At 38.9% G+C, this 19555-nt stretch overlaps 1 protein-coding gene across 3 annotated transcripts in view; it reads left to right on the forward strand.

Annotated features, from left to right (window-relative positions):
- Trdmt1 (tRNA aspartic acid methyltransferase 1) overlaps positions 1–19555 on the forward strand; it is a 42919-nt gene that overhangs the window by 3056 nt on the left and 20308 nt on the right. For 2 of the 3 annotated variants that reach the window (XM_013014615.1, XM_013014617.1), the window contains exons 2-3: positions 10927–11036; positions 18036–18112. In XM_013014615.1, coding sequence (XP_012870069.1) covers positions 10927–11036; positions 18036–18112 — 187 coding nt within the window. The remainder of the gene's footprint in view (positions 1–10926; positions 11037–18035; positions 18113–19555) is intronic. The other variant, XM_013014616.1, reaches the window with a different exon arrangement.

A 19555-nucleotide genomic window follows, 5' to 3' on the forward strand; every position in this document is an offset into this window, starting at 1 on the left:
TTTGTAACAAATCTTTTTTGTTACAAATCTTTTTCAGTGAGTATCTGGGTCACTTCCCAGTGAGTGTCTGAGTATGTTTTATATAAAACTTTTTTGTTGTTGTTGTTGGTTCTGGGTCTTGAACTCTGGGCCTGGGCACTATCCCTCAGCTCTTCAGCTCAAGGAGAGCGCTCTACCACTTGAGCCACAGTGCCACTTCTGGTGGTTAATTGGAGATGAGTCTCATGGACTTTCCTGCCTGGGCTGGTTTTGAACCGTGATCATCAGCTCTCAGCCTCCTGAGTAGCTAGGATTACAAGTGTGAGCCACCAACGCTCGACTATATAAAACATTTTCATGTTACAAATTATAAGCATCAGCCAGAAAAATTGTAATCACATGGCTAGATCGTATGTATACTTGTTAATTAAGTAATTTATATCTTTTAAGTTCTATATGTATATGAATACGTAGCTTTCAACATGGGAACTTTAGTCATATTCCACTTACTTGGTGGTCTTTAAAAGACTATAACATTGTTTAATTTTTATATTTCTTTTGATATACCTTTTTTTTTTTTGCCAGTCCTGGGGCTTGAACTCAGGGCCTGGGCACTGTCCCTGAGTTTCTTTTGCACAAGGCTAGCACTCTACCACTTGAGCCACAGCATCACTTCTGGACTTTTCTTTTTCTTTTTATGTGTTACTGAGGAATCGAACCCAAGGTTTCATGCATGTGAGGCAAACACTCTACCACTAAGCCACATTCCTAGCCCCCACTTTTGAGAATGTATCCAAACATTATCTATATTTATACTTGTTTTCATTTAGTTATTTCTCAAGCTCATAACCAAAAGAAGTATTAAATTATTTTGTTCTGGGGCTGGGAAGGTGGCTCAGTGGTAGAGTGCTTGCCTCACATGCATGAGGCCCTGGGTTCGATTCCTCAGCACCACATAAAAAAAGCCAGAAGTGGCACTGTGGCTCAAGTGGTAGAGCGCTAGCCTTGAGCTGAAGAGCTGAGGGATAGCTCTAGACAGGCCCAGAGTTCAAGCTCCATGACTAACAAAAAAATAAATAAAATAAATTATTTAGTTCCATGATAAAAAATAGGTTCCTTTGTTTGCATTGTACTAATTATAAATGTGGTACATTCTGCGAGCATGGTGGTCTTGGCACTTGGGCTAAGGAGGAAGAAGGATTGAGAGTTCAAAGGCAGCCAAGGCTCCATAGTGAGACCTGTCTTGAAAAAAAAGAAAACAAGCAAGCACAAATACATTCGAGAGTCAGTAAATATTTATTACAGTACCCATTTTGTACTGACTGCCCGACAATAGCACATTAGTACTCTATTTAAGAAGTTTACAAGATAACTAAATTTCATAGGCTAGCCTAGGAACTTCAGTGTAGGTGTCTTCAAGGTGAAAAGTTTGACCTCTTATTAACCATCTACTTTAAGGTGAACCTTTAGGTAGATATTCTTGAACGTGTAAGTATAGGCTTATTAAACTTTTTTTTTTCTCTAACAAGTGGTATTCTTAGGAATAGAAACCCAATAAAAAGGGGTTGGGAAGGTAGCTCAGTGGTAGAGTGTTTGCCTTGTATGCATGAGGTACTGGGTTCGATTCCTCAGCACCACATAAACAGAAAAAGCCGGAAGTGGCACTGTGGCTAGGATGCTAGCCTTGAGCTGAACAGCTGAGCCCAGCCCAAGTTCAGGCCCCATGACCTGAAAAGAAAAAGAAAAAAAGAAACACAATAAAAAACTGAGAGCTAGCCGGGCGCTGGTGGCTCACGCCTGTAATCCTAGCTACTCAGGAGGCTGAGATCTGAGGATCGCGGTTCAAAGCCAGCCCGGGCAAGAGAGACCGTGAGACTCCTATCTCCAATAAACCACCAGAAAACCGGAAGTGGCACTATAGCTCAAGTGGTAGAGCGCTCACCTTGAGCTGAAGAGCTGAGGGACAGCGCCCAGGCCCAGAGTTCAAGCCCCACGACCGACCAAAAAAAAAAAAACTGAGAGCTGAATTTAGAAATCATAACTCACTCTTATGCACAATTAAGAGGCCCTTACTGGGTGCCTGGCTGTACTAGTTAACAACCATATTTAAGTACAAGGAGTACCTAGATGCAGGGAGCATGGTCTGGCTCTGTCAGATAGTTTAGTCTAATGAGAGACATGCTGCCCTTGGCAAAATGTGAACTAGACTGTGAACAGAGCCTGCAGGACTAAGAGGCCTTAGTGGAAGAGGTCATGGCTGAGCCGAGTAAGTCCCGAGAGACCAATAATAATAATCAAGAATAGGGGTTGGGCAACCTGAGGTGAGTCTCGATACCATATACAGAATCAGTAGGATTGGGAAATATGATGAACCAGATGCTACTTGTCACTTGGTGTTCTCTGAAGGAAAAGTGTATGTGTTTGAGTATGGTGCCTGCAAGTTGGAAGAACACAGGGTACAGTGTCAAAAGAGAAGGGTGGACACAAGTACACAGGGACCAGATTGTGCTAAGGAGTTTGGATCTTATCAAGAATGCAGTGGTAACTTTGAGAAGACTTTTGAGCCTTAGGATGACTTCTTTAAAACCTAGAAAAAGCCCCAGAGAGACCCATATGTACTAATTTACTAATGTATGTTAAGAAAAATGAGTATTTCATGCTGCTTTTTTTTTTTTGGTTGGTCATGGGGCTTGAACTCTGGGTGCTGTCCTTGAGTGCTTCAGCTCAAGGTGAACATTCTACCACTTGATCCACAGTGCCACTTCTCAGGGGTAATTGGGAGATAAGAGTCTCATGGACTTTCCTGCCCAGGCTAGCTTTGAACCAAGATCTTCAGATCTCAGCCTCCTGAATAGCTAGGATTACAAGAATGAGCCAATGGCACACAGCTAATGCTGTTGTTGTTTTTTAATGCTTTTATTTTCCCATATTTTTATTAGCATCAAGTGGCTGTGCAAGTGGATTTTATTTAAACACATTCATACAGTGTACTTTGATTAGACTCACCTCCTCCATCTTCCTTCATTTCCCTTACCTGCAAACTTCGTTGCTCTGTCTTCCCACATGTGCAGAAAGTGTTTTCACCCACTTTCACCCTCTCCACTTTTGCCCTCTTCCTTCCATACCCCAGATAGGACTGTCTCACAATCTTATTCATTTTTTAACGTGTGTGTTAATTATTCACTGTGGTACTTGACATATGCATTTATAGCACTTTAATCAGACTGAGCCCCTCGCCACCACTCCCCTGCCCCACCCCCAGTTATGCTCTTATTCAGCAGCATTCAGTGAGTTTGGTTATTGATGCTGTCATTTATTTTATTTTATTGGTGCCAGTCCTGGAGCTTGAACTCTGAGCCTGGGCACTGTCCCTTTTAGTGTTTTTGTCCAAAGTTAACATTCTAACACTTGAGCTACTGCTTCACTACAATTTTTTGGTACTTATTTGGAGGTAAGAGTCTCACGGACTTTTTCACCTCTGCTGGCTTCAAACTACAATCCTCAGATCTCAGCCTCCTAAGTAGCTAGGATTATAGGTGTGAGCCACTGATGTCCAGCAGTGCTGTAATTTTTAACTGACATTAGGCATTATATGTACTGGTATGTGTAGTTTATCATAAACATGTTTATTTAATATCTTTGAATGATCACATCTCTTTTCATGAGGTTTCTAAGATAGGGCTTTCTATAAGAAACAATCCCTATAAAGATTGACTTTTTCTTTTAATACACATGATTTGGAAATAAATGATCTCATCACTTTCCAGGTGAGTTTTCTCTTAATTGTTGTCAAAAGTTGATGGAAGGAAGAGTCTCTTAATTTCAGGGCAGTAGGTTATCTAAAATTACCAAATACTGGGGCTGGGAAGGTGGCTCAGTGGTAAAGCGCTTGCCTTGCATGCATGAGGCCCTGGGTTCGATTCCCCAGCACCACATAAGCAAAAAAGAAAAAAGCCGGAAGTGGCACGGTGGCTCAAGTGGTAGAGCGCTAGCCTTGAGCTGAAGAGCTGAGGGACAGCACCCAGGCCCAGAGTTCAGGCCCCACGACTGGACTCCCCCAAAAATAAAATTACCAAATACTATTTGTAAGAATTAGGGCTTATGAATTAATAATTATTCAAAGACAAGTTAAATGGAAATCTGAGAAGTTAAAGGAGTTACTTCTGTGGGGGTGTTGTTGGTAGGGTTCTTGATTAGCAGGCACAAGGCCTCGTAGTAGACCAAACAAGTGGTAATGACCCTGGATGGAGGGCATGCTGGCTCTACCTCCCTTGTGCTTATCATTCCAAGGATTGGTAGCAAGGTCAGGAAAGACTTATCACTGCTGCTCTCTGGGGATTATATTTCAGTCCATTTTTATTTAGTATTTTTATAGCAAAGGTTGAAATCATCCACTTTTTGTCATTTGTGAAGATACTGTCCTCTTATATTACTCTAACATCTTTTGAAGATGTTTCTCCTGATCTGTCTCAAAACAAGTAGCTTATAACTCTGAACATTATCTCACTAGTCTCATTTCCTAAATTTAATAAAAATTAAAATCATCCCCATCATTAACTTATGTACTAAGTTATCTGTTAAATTTACCTGAAACATATTTCAGGTAAATGCCAGGTAGTGAATAGAAGTTTCAGTAATTACTGAGTATCTTCATGTTGACAGCTATTTTATAGACTCTCAGTTTAATTTTTAGCAGCATTTACTGCTGTAAAGCTGTTTTTCTGTGAGTTCCATTGATGAAGAGATTGAAGCTTAGAGATGATAAATGAGTTTCCTAAGGCTGCCCAGCTAGTGAGTGACAGCAATTTTCCTCCCTCTGTTTTCCCCACTATCCAGTTGTGCTTCTATTCAGGACTATTGCTGTGGAACCTAGTAACTGTGCTATACAGTATTGTAGCCACAAGACAGATGTATTTATATTTAAAATAGAGATGGAGTTCCTCAGTTGTACTGTTCACATGTTGCATGCTTAGTACTCATCTACAACGTGAGTGACAGCTGCCACATTGAGCAGCATAGATATAGAACATTTTTATCACTGCAGAAAGTCTTATTGGATGGAGCTACTGAAGTGTCAGGTTGACAATTTCAACTACCTGTATATGGAAAAAAATCATTTTAGAGATCAGTGCATGTCCCTGGAAGCTGAGTCCACTCAGATCCTCAGGACTGAGGGTCCTGGCAGTGTTGTTTAGTGTTCTGTAGCCCCTGGCCAAAATGAGAGAGGAGGGGAGAAAGAGACTGAAATGGGGAGGGGAGACAGTACTAGCTACCTTAGCACACCGACACTATGTTAAATGGACTTTCCTGGACACTAGAAATATTTCTTGTGTCTTAACTTCCTTTCTCAAGGTCCTCCTCAAAACCTGTTGCCTCCTTGCCTCTCTATTTCTCTATATTTCACTGTGTTTTCATGCAAATCTTGTGTGTGTGTGTGTGTGTGTGTGCACGCATGCGCCCTTATTTGTGTGTGGTCCATTTTTACTTTTAATATTACTTTGACATATTTCTCTTCTGGGCGCTGCCCAGCCATGTCTTCGTGGCCTCTAATGTTTACTCAGATGTCGATAACAGTAAAGTATGTCTTGACCCCAAACATTTTTATTTCATTGAATAGTAGCTGAACTTCTAAGGAGACTTTTTTTTTTGTCAGTTGTGGGGCTTGGACTCTGAGCCTCAGCGCTGTCCCTGAGCTCTTCAGCTCAAGGCTACGCTCTACCACTTGAGCCACAGTGACACTTCCAGTTTTCTGGTGGTATATTGGAAATAAGAGTCTCATGGACATTCCTGCCCGGGCAGGCTTTGAACCACTATCCTCAGATCTCAGCCTCCTGAGTAGCTAGGATTACAGGCGTGAGCCATCAGCACCCAGCTCTAAGGAGACTTTTTAAGGAAACTGAATGGTCATTGCATAGCGTTTAAACTCATTTTATGTTTTATTCATAGAAATATCATTAGTGAGTTTTGAAATGCAGAAAAAAATTAAGATCCAAGAAATGTACTTTGCTTTGCTAACAGCAGTAAAATATTTGATGCTTGCTTACTCACTTTATCCTGTAGTACTGGGAGTTGAACCCAGGTCATCCCTTGGTTCTACCACTTGAGCCATACTCCTAGTCCTTTGCTACTGATATTAAATTCAGAATCCTTACAGATATGTTTGTGTTTATCCTTCTATTTCTAATTAAGCTGACACTTGGAATGAAAGGAAATAGAAATTAGCTATACTCAACCAATTGATCTCCCATTTCACAACTAGATGTCAGTGTTAACCTACCTGATTAAATGTCTCAGGTGTGCTTATAATGAGGCAAATCAAATACTTAACCTATATGGGATACAGATCAGAAAGCAAACCATGTGCCTTATTTCAAAGTGGGAGGATTAATGCTATATTTACATTTCAAATTTTTTGTGCTTCTATTTTAATCATTATGCATGAAAATTAAAATTCTTGATTTGGTTCGGAAAGCCAGGCGGAGTATAAATTTGTACCTTTTTACTATTCCAACCAGAAGTCCTCCCCTATCAGAAATCGTAATCCCCTACCAGCTTTACCAGAAATCAAAGGAAAAGTATTCACATTCAAATGTAAATTTGCATTTTAGCAATCAGTTCCCATAAATAGAAACATAATGTCTTTGTCCTTTTCTTATAGATTCAGTGTGGTAATCTTTAAACACAATGGAAATTGTTTTCTCTTATCTAGAATGTCTCACTGCATTTCTCAGCTTTTTAAAAACCTATGCTTCCTATTCCTAAACCTCAAATCCAGGAACTCAAATCTCATGAACAAAAGCTGGGCAAAGTAATATATTAAAATATTGAAAGCACATCCCTCCTTTCACCTTTACCAAAAGATCCCAATGGGTCCCTTTTCGGTTTTCTCTCTCCTTTGAGAATCCATGGACCATGTGATCCAGTCTTATTCTTGGATCCCTTATATGAGAGAGTTCCTATGAGAACAGTTCTACAGGAGCATCTCCACTTTGACATTTTTAGAAATATAATTTCAAAGTATGTATCTTCCACTTAAAGGTTTTCGAGAGTACATTTTTAAGCTATATGCTAGGAAATACTAAAATAAGTTATCTTTGGGGCTCACTTTAACATTTTGACAAAAATGATATGCTTTCTATTGTTACTTATAAGTTTAATTTTTCCCTTAAAAATGGATTCATATCCAGGAACAATTCTGTTTTGAAAGACGAACTGAATTAGTGTAATAATCTTAGTACTGATTGAATACCCTAGTCCCCAAACTCCAGAACCCAAGCTTTTTGAGCATCAATATGAAATCATGAGTGGAAATTCCTACTCCTGATCTCATGTTTTGGTTACAGTAAAAATGCAGGTGCACTAAAATTTTCTTTTTATAAAATTACCTTTAGCATATGTGTACATGGTATAAATAAAGCACAAATGAGTTTTGCATTTAGTGTCCCACTCTGAAGCTATCTTATTATGACTATGCAAATGTTCTAAAGTTTGAAACACTTTTGGTTCTGGTCCCAATAATTTTGGAATTAGAATATTTAACTTGTATACTGTAAATCTGCATTTTTGACCCCCCCCCCTTTTTTTTGGTGGTACTACAGAGGTTTGAATTCAGGGCCTAACCCTTTCAGTATTTTTTTTTTTTAATCAGTCGTGGGGTTTGAACTCTGGGCTTGGGTGCTGTCCCTGCACTATTCAGCTCAAGGCGAGTGCTCTACCGCTTGAGCTACAGCGCCACTTCCAGTTTTCTAGTGGTTTATTGGAGATAAGAGTCTCATGGACTTTGCTGCCCAGGCTGTCTTTGAACCATGATCCTCAGATCCCAGCCTCCTGAGTAGCTAGGATTAAAGGCGTGAGCCACCAGAGCCCGGTGCCTCACCCTTTCTGGAAGCAGATGTTCTACCACTTGAGCCGTGACCTCAGCCTTTATATCCATTTTTGTTTACTAATGGAAATAACTTTTTGGGTCATGCTGTCTAAAATCTGTGCATCAATCTGTGAAACTATATGTTTATTGACTTTAAAATCCATTCGTTCCTGAGAAAAAATTTTCAGTTCATCAGTTTTGGGTCTCCACTAGAAACACTCACATACAATTGCTTTTTGTCAGACTTTATGACCTGCAGGCACATAATGCACAAACATAAAATTAACTATTGATTTTGGTATAGATTTAGTACATCACTCTGAATTTTTAGTCAGCCTGAGAAAGAGGTGAAACTCATGTTAACCAATTCCAGGCAGACCTGTGTGCTGCATAAATAGTGAAAATGTAAGCACAGCAGCCTGGTGAAAGTAGGTCTGATTTAGAAAACAATAAAATACTATGGTGAATGTTTATTTAATCTGTTTTTTTTTCCAGTTCTGGGACTTGAACTGGGCCTGAGCACTGTCCTTGAGCTTCTTCTGCTCAAGGCTAGCCTCTACCACTTGAGTGAGCCACAGCACTTCTTCCCCCTTTTTCTGTGTATGTGGTACTGAGGAATTGAACCTAGTGCTTCATGCATGATAGGCAAGCACTCTACCACTAAGCCATATTCCCAGCCCCTAATCTTGAGTGTCATACAGTGATTAGTAGTAGTTTACTTGTTGACCTGAATTATACATTTTGTGATTTTTTTTCAGATTAATCTTCAAATAATGATTTTTCTTTGGTTGAGAAGCCTTCTTAATTTATGTCTCAAGATCTTTCTGTTGTTTTTGACAAAGATAGAATTCATAACCTATTGTTTATACTCAAGCAATTAAGCACCTGTTCAATTTAGATTCAGTTGGAGGTGGCTAATTGTGGTATTACTGATTAGACTCAAGGTTTGCAATTTCCCATAAGCATAGGGGATGGTACTTTCTAGAAGAATATCTAGGGAATCTGAGTTATTTAAACCTAAGAGGCACTGGTAAATATTTTCCTGGAGACATCTATGCTCTCTTTTCCTCTGGTTTCATCTCTTCTAGAGTTCAGTGTAAGGTCACATTTTTTTTTTCTTTTTCTGATTAGATGTGAGCCTTTTTCCTGCAATCTAGTTTTATTTCCAGCATTTGTTGCTTACATTCTAGATCCTTACCCTGGAATTTTTCTATCTGCTTTTTTAAAAATGTTTGTTCTGATTTAAGGTCACCACCAATCAGCAGATAGCTATTATTAAAGAAATAACCACTATGTCTGTGAATATATGCTCCAACGTGGTAGCTATCAAGGAAAAAATTAGTGAATACTCAGGATGTGTAGAATTCAGTACTGTAAAGTACTATTAGTACAGTAGCTCTGAACATCCATATCTTGAAACTGCATAGTGTCAGGAGCATCACTGTCACAAAGTTACTGTTGTCTCATTAAAATGGCTCTCCAGAGATAAGATCTTACTTCATGCTCTTGAATACTTGAGTGCTGGATACATCCTGCTCCCCAGTGCTGCCCAACTTCCACTAAAAATAGACTGCCTCTCAACAAATATAAAAAATTTCATTTTGTCACTCTAATTCAGCACATTATGGGCTCTTTGGGGTTTGGGAGAGTTACTGTAATTTTTATTTTGTTTTCTGGGCCTCATTTGCTTTGATGGAGGTGTAATTTTCATTAAATTAAAGGTAGAAACATATCAGATCATACAAGGATTTAAATATAAGAGAGTACAAGGCAGGATTGACCTAGCACTTCTCCACATCAACTGAGCTGTGTAATGCATGTGCAGGAATGTAAAATTTTTGTTTCTGAAATTTCTTTTGGTTTTTAAATTTTTATTATGTTTTTGACCATGCCTGGTTAAAAAAAAAAAAAACCTCTTATAATTCCACAAGTAAGGTAGGCTTACTGTATTTGAATCTACTGTTGTAACATTATAGTGTTTTCTTTAATGATTTGCTTAACTTTTCAACTATTTTAGTTTCTAAGCTTTTTCTATTGTGTCCTGATTTTGCACATGGTCTGCATAATTGGTTTTATATAGATTTGGGGGAAGAAGGTGGTGATTGCAAAGAATAGCAGCAGCTGCAATTACAGAGTTCAGATTGTGACTGCAATCTAAGAACATACTGAAATTCTCAGCATCTGAAGGCTAATGATAGCATTCCTTTACAGTTACATTCCATATTCTTGTATTCTCCCCTCTATGTCAAAATTTTAATGTCTCTGGATGGTTTACACTGGCTACCAGTGAATTCCTCACCTTATTAAAAAATTTATCTAGGCTTCAAACAGGTAAATTTAAGCTATGGTAATTTTATATCAATAAAGCTCTTATGAAAAAAGCCACAGGGCTGGGAAGGTGGCTCAGTGGTAGAGCACTTGCCTTGCATGCATGAGGCCCTGGGTTCGATTCCTCAGCACCACATAAGCAAAAAGAAAAAAGCCGGAAGTGGCACTGTGGCTCAAGTGGTAGAGCGCTAGCCTTGAGCTGAAGAGTTGAGGGACAGCGCCCAGGCCCGAAGTTCTGGCCCACCGACTGGACCCCAAAAGAAAAAGAAAAAGAAAAAAGCCAAAAAACTTACACAGAAACATTTCAGATGTATTATAGATGGGCTTTGTGTTAATGTGAGACAGAAACCCATGATATTTTATTTATATGAAATTTCAATTAGAATATACTTTCATTTAGGATATACTATGTTTATTTTTTTTAACTTAGGAAAAATTTCTAGTTGTCTCATAAGTATATATCTTAATGAGAGAGGAAGCTAAATATAAGAAGCAATAACTGCAATTTAAATCTTACTTTTGGCCCTGAAACTCTGGTAGAGAATTGAACCGCAGCCACTAATTTTTTGTTTCATGCCTGGCTTCTCCTGGCCTGGCTCCTCCTTGCCTGGTCCTCCATTGATGGGTTGACAACTGGCTAGATAAAATTAAGGAAAGCCATCCATTCCTAAATTCTGCACTTTTAGCTTTTCTCTGTGATGGACCAACTGTTCCTATGGAGTATTCTTTTTACGACATACCATTTATCATTACAGAAAGTTGTGTCCATGCACAAGTGGTAGCTGCCATCGATGTAAACACTGTTGCTAATGAAGTCTACAAGCATAGTTTTCCTCACACACAGTTGCTGGAGAAGACAATTGAAGTAAGTAATTCGTATTATTAAAAAACATATGTAACCAAAAAATGGATTGAAAACACTCCCAAATCCTGGTTTCTCTCGGCTTAATTGGATGATGCATCGTGAAAATCATAAAAGTTTAGAAGGCAATTAATAGTTTCTATTTATTAGAAGATAAAAAATGTATCTTTGTTCCCCATAGTGGGATATTATGTACTACAATATGTGGATCTAGTCACATGCTTTTGTTTTCTGTTTGAGGCTATTACTAATAAAGTTGCTATGAACATTCATGTACAAGTTTTTGTGTGAATTTTTAAATGTTCATCTTATGGGTAAATATTTAGGAGTCGAATTGCTGTATTATGTGGCAATTTTCCTTAAATGCATGAGAAGATAAAACTTTTCCAAAGTTTACTTTAACCATTTTACATTCCTATTGTCAATGTTTCAGCAGAAATTCAATTTCCTTGCCAAGATTTGTTATTAGTCATCCTGTTTTAATCATCCAAGTGAACAGAAAGGGTGTGTGACTTAAATTGCATTTCCCTCATGGCAAATAATATTGACTACCTTTTCATGTGTTTATGGGCTATTTTTGTGTTTTCTTTTCCAATAAATTTCTTGGATATCTGGCTTCCAGAACGTTCTTAGTACTCTAAGAGGTAACCTTAGCAACATTCTCTATTCCTACTTCAACTCCTACAAGACAGCAATCTATGTCTTCTCTTGATGGATTTTTTTTCTAAACATTTGATATAAATGGACTAATATAAGCCCTATTGTCTAGGTTCTGTTGCTTAACATGTTTTCAAAGTTCATTTGCATTGTAGCATGAACAGTATTTAATTTCTTTTTGTTGATCCAGTTTCATTTATGAACTTACTATACTTTTTGGAAAAAAATTGTTTTATGCTTTAAAATTTTTTTCTCAATCACTGAAAAATGGGAGCATATTGAATGCCATGGCTCATGCTTGTAATGTTAGCTTCTCAGGTGACTGAGATTTGATGAATAGGATTTGAAGCCAGCCTGGGCTTTGTGAGATTTTTATCTCCAATTAACCAACAAAAGGCTGGTAGTGGAATTGAGGCTTGAATGGCAGAATGTTAGCCTTGAGCAAAAATGGTAAGTAAGGGACAGTACTCAGGCATTGATTTCAAAACCCCAGGACTGTAGTAACTAATCAAATAAGTAAGGGGAACATATTTCAGCTGTATGATTACCAAAAAATAAAAGGTAGTAAGATTTAGGAATTCATTCATTCATTCATTTTTAGTCATGGGGCTTGAACTCAGGGCCTGGGCGCTGTCCTGGAGCTTTATCTCTCAAGGCTAGCACTGTACCATTTTGATCCACAGCGGCACTTCTGGATTTCCGGTGGTTAATTGGAGATAAGAGTCTCACTGATTTTTTTGCCCAGGCTGGCTTTGAAACTCCATCCTTAGATCTCAGCCTCCTGTGTAGCTAGGATTACAGGCATGAGCCTCCAGTGCCTGGCTAGTAATATTCATTCAGTGAAGAATTTTACCCATGGATATCATAGAGGGTACATGGTTCGCATCATCTTGGTAGTAACCAATAACAATGCATTTCAGAAACATCATGTCAATATAGCTTTCTCATGAAGATTGAACAAGTTTATACATGGAAGGAAGAAAGATACTATTAATGTATAATTTTGAATTGACTCTAATACAGATTATGTACATTTAGATTCATATATCTATAATATATTCAGTGTATTATATAATATTCAGTATATTATATATTATATCATATATACATATATATATATATTTTTGGTCGGCCGTGGAGCTTGAACTCTGGGCCTGGCCGCTGTCCCTCAGCTCTTCAGCTCAAGATGAGCACTCTACCACTTGAGCTACAGTGCTACTTCCGGTTTTCTGGTGGTTTATTGGAGATAGGAGTCTCATGGTCTCTCCTGCCCGGGCTGGCTTTGAACCAGGATCCTCAGATCTCAGCCTCCTGAGTAGTTATGATTACAAGAGTGAACCACCAGCACCTGGCAGTAATACATTTTGATTCTGATATTTCCACATAAGAAGTATATTTTATATATATATATATATATAAATATATATATTATATATTTTTTAATATATATATACATATATATATTTATATATATATACATATGACATTTATATAATGGTTGAATCAGGCTAGTTGACATATTCTCCACCTCACATTCTTACCACTTTTTATTGTGATCCTTTCACAATTTCAAGCACAGAACACATTAATGTTAACTGTAGTTCCTATGCTGTACAGTGGCACTCCCACACATTTTCCTACTGTGTGCTCTTTGACCACCATTTTCGTACCCTCCTTCCTTAGGTCTAACCTCTGGGAACCACCCTTTTATTCTCTGGGTTTGACTTATTTAGATTCCATGTGTGAGACGGTTATAAGTTTTGTGGGTTTTGTTTTACCCTGTGTCTTCAGGTTCATTTGTCACCTCCTGTATCTTCTAATTTCTTCACTCCTGCTCTTTGTAATGAAATCCTTGAAGGGAAAGTGTGGCATGTCTATGTCTAATATATAAAAATAACTCTGAGGGCCACATTCAAAAAGAAGATAGAGGGATAATGGAGAACTTAAGAGTAATAAGAGGTTTAGGAATCTTAAATTTTATACAGCAACATAATAATCATTTAAATAGTTACTTCATTCAATGAATTGAATCCTTAGGGGGAATACAAACATGAGTAACATATATTCTTTGCTATCAAAAATATTTACTAGGGCTGGGAAGGTGGCTCAGTGGTAGAGCGCTTGCCTTACATGCATGAGGCCATGGGTTCGATTCCTCAGCACCACATAAACAAAAAGAAAAAAGCCGGAAGTGGCGCTGTGGCTCAAGTGGTTGAGCACTAGCCTTGAGCTGAAGAGCTGAGGGACAGTGCCCAGACCCAGAGTTCAGGCCCCACGACTGGATCCCCCCCCAAAAAATTTACTGTTTAGTTAAGAAATTATACCAATAATTAATTCTTTTGGGGGCTTCTGATTGAATATGACATCATAAAGATATTTCTAAAATTCTAATTCTTACATAATAGTAATAAGAAAAAATGATGGGAAAAGATAAGGATGAAAATACAGTGTTAATGAAGATGGGTTTAGCCATAAGCAGACACAAAAAAAGAAAACTTCAAGTAAATGTCTCAAATGCTATGAAAATAGGACAGAATTAAAGATGAGAAATTTTCCTCTACATATCTTGTGCAAAATCAAAAAAGAAAGAATGACAATTAACAAGCGGGAAAAAAATACTCTGTACTTTTTTGTCAGTAACAGCAGGAGACATTTCAAACCCCAATCACTAGGCTGAAAGTTTCATCTCAACACGGATAGCCTTCACACTCACCCTGAAGGTAAAAACATAGATTAGACACAGCCTGTTCTTGTTAAGAAACCTAGCAGGCTTTTACCAGGGACAAAGGATCTGAGAGGAAGCTCATTTTCCCCATCTTGAGTCTTAACTCTTTACTTTCAAGTGGCCTCCATTAAAAAATGAATGGTAAACCAAATTCTGTTAGCCTGAGGCCTGATCATGGTTCAGTCCCAGCCTGTGCAGAAAAGGTACCAGAGACCCATCTCTCAAAGAAGAGCTAGACACTGCGAAGTCTGACATAGGTGGAGCCTGTTCATGCTTGCACATGGGCAAGAAGCAGCATCCTATCTCAAGAATATTATGCACAAGGGCTGGGAAGGTGGCTCAGTGGGAAAGCGCTTGCCTTGCATGCATGAGGCCCTGGGTTCGATTCCCCAGCACCACATAAGTAAAAAGAAAAAAAAGCCGGAAGTGGCACTTTGACTCAAGTGGTAGAGCGCTAGCCTTGAGCTGAAGAGCTGAGGGACAGTGCCCAGGCCCAGAGTTCAGGCCCCACGACTGGACCAAAAAAAAAAAATATTATGCACAAGTCAGGGATGGAGGTATGACTCAGGTTCAGAATCCCTATTTAGCAAGCATAAGTCCTTGAGTTCAAATCTCACTACCATCCAAAAGAGTGAATATAATTAGAAAGGAACTAGTTGGATGTTATGGTTGCTATTTTCATTTCTATTATTATTTTTATTTTTCATAGTACAAGGGGTTTGAACTTAGGACCTCACTCTTTCTTGACAGGCATTCTACCCCTTAAGCCACTCCATCGCCTTTCTTCTTGATTACTTTTGAGATAGGGTCTTACTTTATGCCAGAATCAGCCTGGCCTGTCATCCTCCTGTTTGTATTTCCTTGTCTTGCTAGGATAACAGGCATGTACCATTGCACTCAATTATTGTACTTCCCCTATAGCAGGGATGACAGGTATGCATCACAGGTTGGCATCACCTGCTCTATACCTGGGCTTCAACCATGATCTCCCAATCTATATCTCCCAAGTAACTAGGATTAAATGTGCCTAGATATACTTAGTTGTTTATTTTTATCTTTATTTTATTGTTTGGGATGGTCCTGGGACTTGAACTCAGGGCTTAGGAGCTGTCCCTGAGCTTCTTTGGACCCAAACCTATCGCTCTCCCACTTTGAGCCACAGCACCAAGTCTGGTTTTCTGGTGGTTAATTGGAGATAAGAGTCTCATGGACTTTCCTGCTTGGGATGGCTTTGAACCATGATCCTTAAATCTTAGCCTCCTGAGTCTAGGATTACAGGTGTGAGCCCCTGGCACCTAGTATTTAAAAAAAAAAAAAGATAAATATAGCCTACTCAGGAGGCTATATTCTGTAGTATAGAAATAATGTCAACATTGGATAAAAAGGGGAAGGAAGGTTCAAAATATGCTTCTAGTAAACAGATGAAACTGCCAGCTCATGAAATTAATATTATTGTCAGAAACTCATCAAAACTCAGAGAGAACTGAGCTGGCAGGGGTCAGAGCAGTGGAACAAAGCAGTAAGTCTGAAATGAAAATTGTTTTATTCACTGTGATTGTATTAGCAAGAATTTAAAACCAGAGAAAACACCCACCTTCCCTATTCCATGCAGTTCCATGGAATAATACAAATGTACCATGGAGATTAGGAGAGTGAGGAGGGTAAGGCACTGAGTTCAGGAGCAAAACCATTCTCAAGGTATCTTCCTCCTGTGGCTGGCTGAGGCCTTGGCAGGTGACTTCTGCTCTAGTCATTGGTGGTTTTTATATTTCCCCTTTAGTACTATGCCTGGCATGTAATAGGTACCCTAAAATATGAATCGTTTGTTAGCATTGCTTAATGAATAATAGATTGTCCCTATAAAATGCACAAAGAAATAATAGGCAATGCTGATAAAAGATACAAGGAGTTTCAAAGTTGATATTACATCAGATGGATTTCATCACACACAAAAAATAGAAGTAGGGGAGAGGATGGGAAGGGATGGGAAGGGGAAACAAAGGAGGAGGCTACAATGCTTGATAAGAAATGTACTCATTATCTCGCCCATGTAATTGTAACCCCTCTGTACAGTATTTTCACAATAATAAATAAATAAAAATTAAAAAAAAACAAAAAATAGAAGTAATAGAAAGTTAAGTTATAGTCATAATTGGTAGTCCTCACAAAAGGTCTAATTATCATATATATGCAAATATAAAATAACTTCAGAGTTCCTAGGGCAAGATATCCCCTCAGGCTGGGAAGGTGGCTCAGTGGTAGAGTGCTTGTCTTGCATGCATGAGGCCCTGGGTTCGATTCCTCAGCACCACATAAGAAAAAAGCCGGAAGTGTCTCTGTGGCTCAAGTGGTAGAGCTCTAGCCTTGAGCTGAAGAGCTGAGAGACAGTGCCAGGCCCAGAGTTCAGGTCCACGACCCGCAAAAAAAAAAAAGATATCCCCTCAATAAGCTTTTATTATATACTACAAAATATGAATAAGATGATTATTTATATATGATTATATGTTATATATAATTTATAATATATTATTAAATAGGATCATTGAAATCTTGTTTACAATCTAGAAGCTTAAAATTTGGAAGTTCTTTTCCTTCCTTCCTTCCTTCCTTCCTTCCTTCTTTCTCTTTCTTTCTTTCTTTCTTTCTTTCTTTCTTTCTTTCTTTCTTTCTTTCTTTCCTTCTCCCTCCCTCCCTCCTTTCTTTCTTTCTTTCCTTCTCCCTCCCTCACTCCTTTCTTTCTTTCTTTCCTTCTTTCTCTTTCTTTCTTTTCTTCTCCCTCCCTCCCTCCTTTCTTTCTTTCTTTCCTTCTTTCTTTTCCTTCCTTCCTTCCTTCCTTCCTTCCTTCCTTCCTTTCTTTCTCTCTTTCTTTCTCTCTCTCTTTCTCTCTCTTTCTCTCTCTTTCTCTCTCTTTCTTTCTTTCTTTCTTTCTTTCTTTCTTTCTTTCTTTCTTTCTTTCTTTCTTTCTTTCTTTCTTTCTTTCTTTCTTTCTTTCTTTCTTTCTTTTCTGATCCTAGGGCTTGAATTTTGGGCCTGGGCAGAATCCCTGAACACCTTTTGTTCAATGCTATCACTCTACCACTTGAGACACAATGCCACTTCCAGCTTTTTCTGTGATTACTTTGAGGTAAGAGTCTCATGGGCTTTTCTGCCTGAGCTGGCTTCGAACATGATCTTCAGATCTCAGCTTCCTGAGTAGCTAGGATTACAGGCATGAGCCAACAGTGACTGGCTTCTTTGGAAGTTCTTTGTGCACCGTGTCAAAACAGTAAAGTAATTGTAGATAGCAGAAAATGAGGCCTTATTCTATTTCTGACAGATCAGAGATTACATGACAATGAGGATAACTGAGCAATATATTAGCAAAATAAAACAGTCATTGATAAATAGATACTTCTCTTCCTCCTCGTTCTTCTTATTATATGGTTGTACAAAGGGATCCTAAGTGCCAAATCAAGTTATAAGTACAATACTTCTTGGTCATTGTCACCCTTTTTTTTTTTTTTGCCTATTTTGCCGCTCTTGTCCCTTCCCTCAAGTTACATAGTTCATTTTTTAACCTAATATACATTGAGTATTTGTGTTTTAATATTCTTTTTCACCCTTAAATGTTTGCTCTTTAGGGTATTACATTGGAGGACTTTGACAAATTATCTTTCAATATGATTTTAATGAGCCCTCCGTGTCAGCCATTCACAAGGTATGGTAAGTCTTCCTCTGTTCAGAAGGAATGCTTAGGATGGCCTTGGCAAGCTGCTTAGCATGCGTGAGGCCCTGGGTTTCATCTTTAACATTCCCCACACTCTCCCTACTAAAAAGAAGAAAGGCGCCAGGTGCTGGTAGCTCATGCCTTTAGTGCTGGCTACTCAGAAGACAAAGATCTGAGGATTTTGAAGCCAGCCCAGGCAGGAAAGTTCATGATACTTATATCTCTGATACAAGTGGAGGTAGAGCCGTTTCTCAAGTAGTGGAGTTTTAGCCTTCAGCAAAAACAGTTTAAGGAAAGCACCTAGGCCCTGAGTTCAAACACTGAGCTCCCTCCCGGCCACACACATATGTATGTATATTTATATACATACACACAAACACAAAGGAGAAGAAAGGCACAAAATCTATTTGGGGAGGTAATAAATTGTTTTTTTTTGGGTGGGGGGTCCGGTCCTGGGGCCTGAACTCTGGGCCTGGGTGCTGTCCCTCAACTTCAGCTCAAGGCTAGCGCTCTACCACTTGAACCACAGCGACACTTCCGGCTTTTATTCTTTTTGCTTTTGTGGTGCTGAGGAATCGAACCCAGGACCTCATGCATGCAAGGCAAGCGCTCTACCACTGAGCCACCTTCCCAGCCCCTAAATTGTATTTTTATATTTTGAAAAATTTTATAGGTAATTCTTTTTTTCATATTAAAACAGACTCAGTTATAGTCAGATGAGCAAAATAATTTGATTATCAATAGATATGCAAGAATATACTCTTGGAGCTGGGAAGATAGCTCAGCGGTAGAGTGCATGCCTTGCAAGCATGAGGTCTTGGGTTCGATTCCTCAGCACCACATAAACAGAAAAAGCCGGAAGTGGCGCTGTGGCTCCAGTGATAGAGCGCTAGCCTTGAGCTGAAGAGCTGAGGGACAGTGCCCAGGCCCAGAGTTCAGGCCCCATGACTGGCAAAAAAAAAAAAAAAAGAATATACTCTTTGTGTCTCCCTAAGCTGCAACATTCTTTTTATTATTATCATTATTTTTTTTTTTTTGGTGCCAGTTCTCAAGGCCTGGACACTGTCCCTGAGTTTTTATGCTCAAGGCTAGTACTCTACCACTTTGAGCCCCAGCTCTACTTCTGGCTTTCTAGTGCTTAATTGGAGATAAGAGTATCATGGAGGGCTGGGAATGTGGCTTAGTGGTAGAGTGCTTGCCTATCATGCATGAAGCCCTGGGTTCGATTCCTCAGTGCCACATAAACAGAAAAAGCCAGAGGTGGCGCTGTGGCTCAAGTGATAGAGTGCTGGCCTTGAGCAAAAGAAGCATAGGGATATTCCAAAACTCTGAGTTTAAGCCCCAGGACTGGCCCAAAAAAAAAAGGGTCTCATGGACTTTCCTGCCCGGAATGGCTTTGTACCTCAATCCGTAGATCTCAGTCTCCTGAGAAAC

Source organism: Dipodomys ordii, unplaced genomic scaffold (assembly GCF_000151885.1).
Source record: "Dipodomys ordii isolate 6190 unplaced genomic scaffold, Dord_2.0 Scaffold24, whole genome shotgun sequence".
Classification (NCBI taxonomy): domain Eukaryota; kingdom Metazoa; phylum Chordata; class Mammalia; order Rodentia; family Heteromyidae; genus Dipodomys; species Dipodomys ordii.